At 43.2% G+C, this 4,520-nt stretch overlaps 1 protein-coding gene and 1 long non-coding RNA gene across 5 annotated transcripts in view; one reads left to right on the top strand and one right to left on the bottom strand.

Moving 5' to 3' along the window:
• Positions 1-3,434, bottom strand: part of SNX13 (sorting nexin 13) — a 139,440-nt gene extending 136,006 nt beyond the window's left edge. For 3 of the 4 annotated variants that reach the window (XM_017526925.2, XM_037737892.1, XM_017526928.2), the window contains exon 1: positions 3,198-3,433. In XM_017526925.2, the coding sequence (XP_017382414.1) occupies positions 3,198-3,209 (12 nt within the window). In that variant the 5' untranslated portion in view covers positions 3,210-3,433. Of the gene's footprint in view, positions 1-3,197 lie in introns of all 4 variants that reach the window. The other variant, XM_037737893.1, reaches the window with a different exon arrangement.
• Positions 7-4,507, top strand: LOC119470935. Its single transcript, XR_005199910.1, has 2 exons — positions 7-2,614; positions 3,170-4,507. It is a non-coding gene; the product is annotated as an uncharacterized LOC119470935 (long non-coding RNA).
• Positions 4,508-4,520: the final 13 nt, after the last annotated feature.

Raw genomic sequence — 4,520 nt, forward strand, 5'->3', positions numbered from 1 at the left:
AAAAAAAAAAAAAAATGAATATGATTAGCAAGTTTTCTAAATAATTCCATTGTATTTAGGATAAAATAATACAAATTGAAGCCAAAAAGTTTAGACTGAGAACTATAATCAGGACTATACTTTCAATTTACACTAATCTATCATATTTCATAGGTTCAAAGTTCAATGTACATATTAGTTTGCTCAATTGAGTGATTTTCCATTTTAGCTTAACTTAAAATAGCCCTTAATTGATCACCTGTGTGGCTTCTCATTTCTGAAAAGGTTCCAATTCGAGATATATTTTTGGCCAAGTGCAGTGGCTCAGGCCTGTAAACCCAACTACTCCAGAGGCTGAGGCACGAGAATCACTTGAACCTGATTGAAGGCAGAGATTGAAGTGAGGTGAGATTGCGCCACTGCACTCCAGCGTGGGTGACAGAGCAAAACATTGTCTCAAAAAAAAAAAAAAGATACATTTTGACAAAATACAAAACTGAAAAGTTTTATATGAACATTTAACATTACCATTCTCATTATGTATCTATGTACTTAGTATCCTCACCTCGGCTTAAAAAAAAAAAACAACTAAAAATAGTACGCTGATGTTATCAGCTACAAAGAAAATTAATGATGTATTCCATACTGAATCACAAAAAGCATACAATTTGGATTAAGATGACCTAAATATGATTCCTGTCTTCTCCACTTTTTATATAACTTTAAACAAGCTATTTTAACTTTCCCAATCTGTTTTATCATTGATTAATGGGGATAATATCACCTACCTCACTGCAGAGATGTAAAGAAACCAAGCATATGGTACAATTCACCACTTTCTGAGCACAGTAAATGCTATCATAAAGACAGGGGAATCTTCCATAGCAGTTTATCAGTACACATTTTGAGACCTAACATAAATTAAATCACATCTCCTAAAAGCTGCTGATCCAAGTCAGCAAGGTCTAGGAGAAGTAATAAAAAGGAAGTCCCATACTAATTTTTAGTAGCCAATATTGAGTGAAATTTTATATCTAAAATACATCAAAATAGGACTATTTTAAGAGGCATAGAAGGCTTGTTTAAAAAACGAAAAGAAAAAAAGCTAAGGTAAAGCAAAAAATAATAATCATTTTCAGTTTACTGACAACATTCAGACAAAGAAGTACAATAGTATGTTTTAAAATCTATCAAAAGAGCTGAAAACTACTTGAAAGGCAGCTGAGCAAAATGGTCAGAGCTCTCTACTGAGAGAAGATGAGATTATAGTTTCAACTGTCACTAATATTTAATAATTGACCTTAGACAAGAGTCTCCGGGCTTCAGTTTCCTAATCTTTAAACGACTACTAAAAACTATAGCGAAAATTTAAGTACAATTTAATCTGGGCCTTACTTTGGAGAGGCAATCTAGAGAAGAAGTTAATAGAATGGGCTAGGTAGCAACTGTCAAGGTTGGAATCCTGGTTTTGCCACTTAGAAGCTGTGCAGTGTTCACACAAAAAACACTAAAGTACAGTTTACTTAATACTATCACTGATTTACTGCTTAAAATATTTCTCTAAAACACAAAATTGCATTAAAATACAGAAGCTAGGAAAGTTGTGTCTTTCCAAATCATTTCACTGGCAGACAACGGAGCAGTTCATTTTAAAGTATTAAAACTCTAAAACATGCTAACATAAGCCAAGTTTAATCAAAAGATCATCTAATACTACACATTAGAGACTAAACACGTATTATAAGGCTAATTGTTCCCACCACCATATCACACTTAGGGTAAAAATGGAACTTCTGCTACTTGTTAAGTCTTTTTTCTAATCTATTACTGCTAATCACAACACAAGCTTATAATATAACCATAATTTCCAAGAATGAAATTAACTCCAAGAACGAAAAATCTGTATAATTTAGAAATATAAAGCGAACTTCAAACAACTAAAAATACGTAGTGCAGAAGTTACAACCGGTCAGTAAGTATTTAGTATATGCCAGGCTCTGTGCTTAGATTAGGTACAAACAGCAAAGTATAAAGTTCCTCAAACTTAGTCAAGTTACAAGGACTTGAAATTTCAGGCAGGTGCATGCTTTATCATCACTTGCCAGAAAATAAAAGCCACTCACCTACAAATGTTTTTATTTCCTTTTTGGCCCACGTAAGAATAGTGCCCAATGCCCACTAAAACTGCTTCGTATTCAGTTCAGCCCACAAAAATGCCCAAACCAGTCAGTTCCTCACGTCAGGATCCTCACAGTACTTAAAAGTGAACGGCTTCGAAAAAGGTATTTCATCAAATCACAAGCTTCCGTATTTTAAGTTCAGTGACACCTAACACCTGCAGATACTACTAAACATAACTGGGCTAACCTGAGTCAAGTACCTAGTTGCACCAATTTAGTTCTTCCCTTTAAAGTGCTGCCAGTAAAGGCAAACTCTACTTCTTCAAAAAGTCGGCTTTTTGAAATGCCCATTAGGCACAGAAAAGGGAAATTGATTGGTTCGTCACAGTTGCCCTACTTCTATTTCAGGTCCAAGGAACAAAACTATTCCACAGAGAGTAGCAAGGGGGCCACACGCAAATCTAGGAGGCAGATGCTAAACCGAACTTTGTCGATGACCACGATTTAAGCTAAAGGTGGTGGGTGTGGGGGAGGGGGACAACACAACTCAACCATCCAAGTGTAGCCTGGGATAAAAAGTCCACTTCAAGAAGCAGGCAAAGTAGGGGGTGGGAAACACACCGGTAGGGCCGAGCAACCACCTCAGGATGCTGACCGAGCTCGGAGGCGGAGGGCCCCGGAGCCCAGGGACCGGAGAAAGGAGACCTCGGGCAAATCTTAGAAAAGGAACCAGCTGTAACGTGGGGAGGCCAACGCTGCCACAGAGTAGCGTGTAAGGGGACACCAAGAAGGGAGCGATGAGTTAGAAGGGAGCGATGAGTTAGAAGGGAGCGACAGCAGGAAGGAGACCAGTGCCAGGGGCGAGTGGCGAGTGGCAACTGCGAAAGGCGAGGCACGGGCAGCCGGAGGTGGTGGGACTCTGTTGAGTCAGCACAGCTCCTGCTCTGGGGGCACTTGTAGGATCCCCGCTGCTCATCGGGCCCCCGGGCCCGCAGCGTAGGGTCAGGCCCACCATCCGGAGAGATGATGTTCTCTGACAGGCTGGCGTCGGCCCCTTCCCCATTTCACAGGTAAACACTGGCCACCGTCGCCGCTTACCTCAGTTAACATTATTACACCCCGGGGAAGTGAGGTCCTCCCTAGCCTCGCCTCATGGCAACAGCCGTAGCAGCAGCGAAAACTGCTCGGGCCGCCGCCAACGGCGGCAACTGCTCCTTCAGTCCTCTCCGGGGCGGCTGCTTTACTCGGCTTTGCTGACTTCCCCCCGGCCCGGTCGCTCGCGACGGACGCGCCGCCATCTTGGAAGAGCGACGTCCGCGTCTCCCTGCAACGTGCACTCCCATTGGCGGGCTCAGGGGCTGCCAGCGACTCGTGACCGTCTCCATAGCGCCGGCGCGCGGAGAAGTGGAGGCGGGCTCTAGGCTGTCGGCTCTGCGCTGGCGGGGAGGACCCCGGGACTGGGCGCCTGGGCCAACTTGGGACCACTGGGAGTGCCGAGAGACCACAGCACCAGAGCCTCCACTGCACCGACGCACAGGCCCGCCAGGCCGGCGCATCTTCCGCCGCCCACTAGGGTTGGCCGGCCCTGGGAGGGGAGAGAATGGCAGAGGCCTGCACTTCGACTGATGGCGTTGCGGACCTCACTGCTTTCGGGGGACAAGGCGGCAGATTTCCCGTAGAGGAACTTCCCTCTCGCATCTCCCTGGCCCCGCGGCGACTGAAGAGTACTCTTGGGGTTCGGCTTTCTTCTGCGATTTAAGTATTATTTGAAACAGCTCCCTGCGCGGCCCTTTTCTCCTAAACTTTGACAGAAACTTTGCTTTGTCCCTACCAATCCTCAGTGAGTTCTTTAGAGGGGTCCGAGACAGTTTGTAGATAACGATACGCGTTTATTGGCTTTACCCTGTCCTAGCAAAGTTAGGACTGTGGCTGACGTGATTGGCCCGCACCTCCCTAACAGCCTAACAATGGAGGTTTAATTATGCTACTATAGTAAGACACCTCTAAAAAAAAAAAAAAAAAAAAAAAAAAAAAAAAAAAAAAAAAAAAAAAAAAAAAAAAAAAAAAAAAAAAAAAAAGTAAAACAGGCTTTACGTTTTACCTGCTATCTCTACGGGTTTACTGGCTTCTTAATACAATATGCTTGTGTAGCAAGGTGAGCAAATTTCAGCAAATGTCATTGTAAATAGTCCCAGCCTAAATGGAATTGAACTCTGGAACCAATGTGCATAGAAGTCCCTGAGCTGACGCCATTCTAGATCTACCACTAGATGGTTTGCGATGTATGGAATTTAAAGGCAGTCACTTCTACCTGAATTGTGATGAAAGTAGTGTGCCTGAACACGCTGGGAAAGTGTGCTACCCTGTTTTATATTAGAAACCGGTTTCCAAGGAAATTGAAAAGTAAACTTTCGGACTTGA

Source organism: Cebus imitator, unplaced genomic scaffold (assembly GCF_001604975.1).
Source record: "Cebus imitator isolate Cc_AM_T3 unplaced genomic scaffold, Cebus_imitator-1.0 Scaffold45, whole genome shotgun sequence".
Lineage (NCBI taxonomy): Eukaryota > Metazoa > Chordata > Mammalia > Primates > Cebidae > Cebus > Cebus imitator.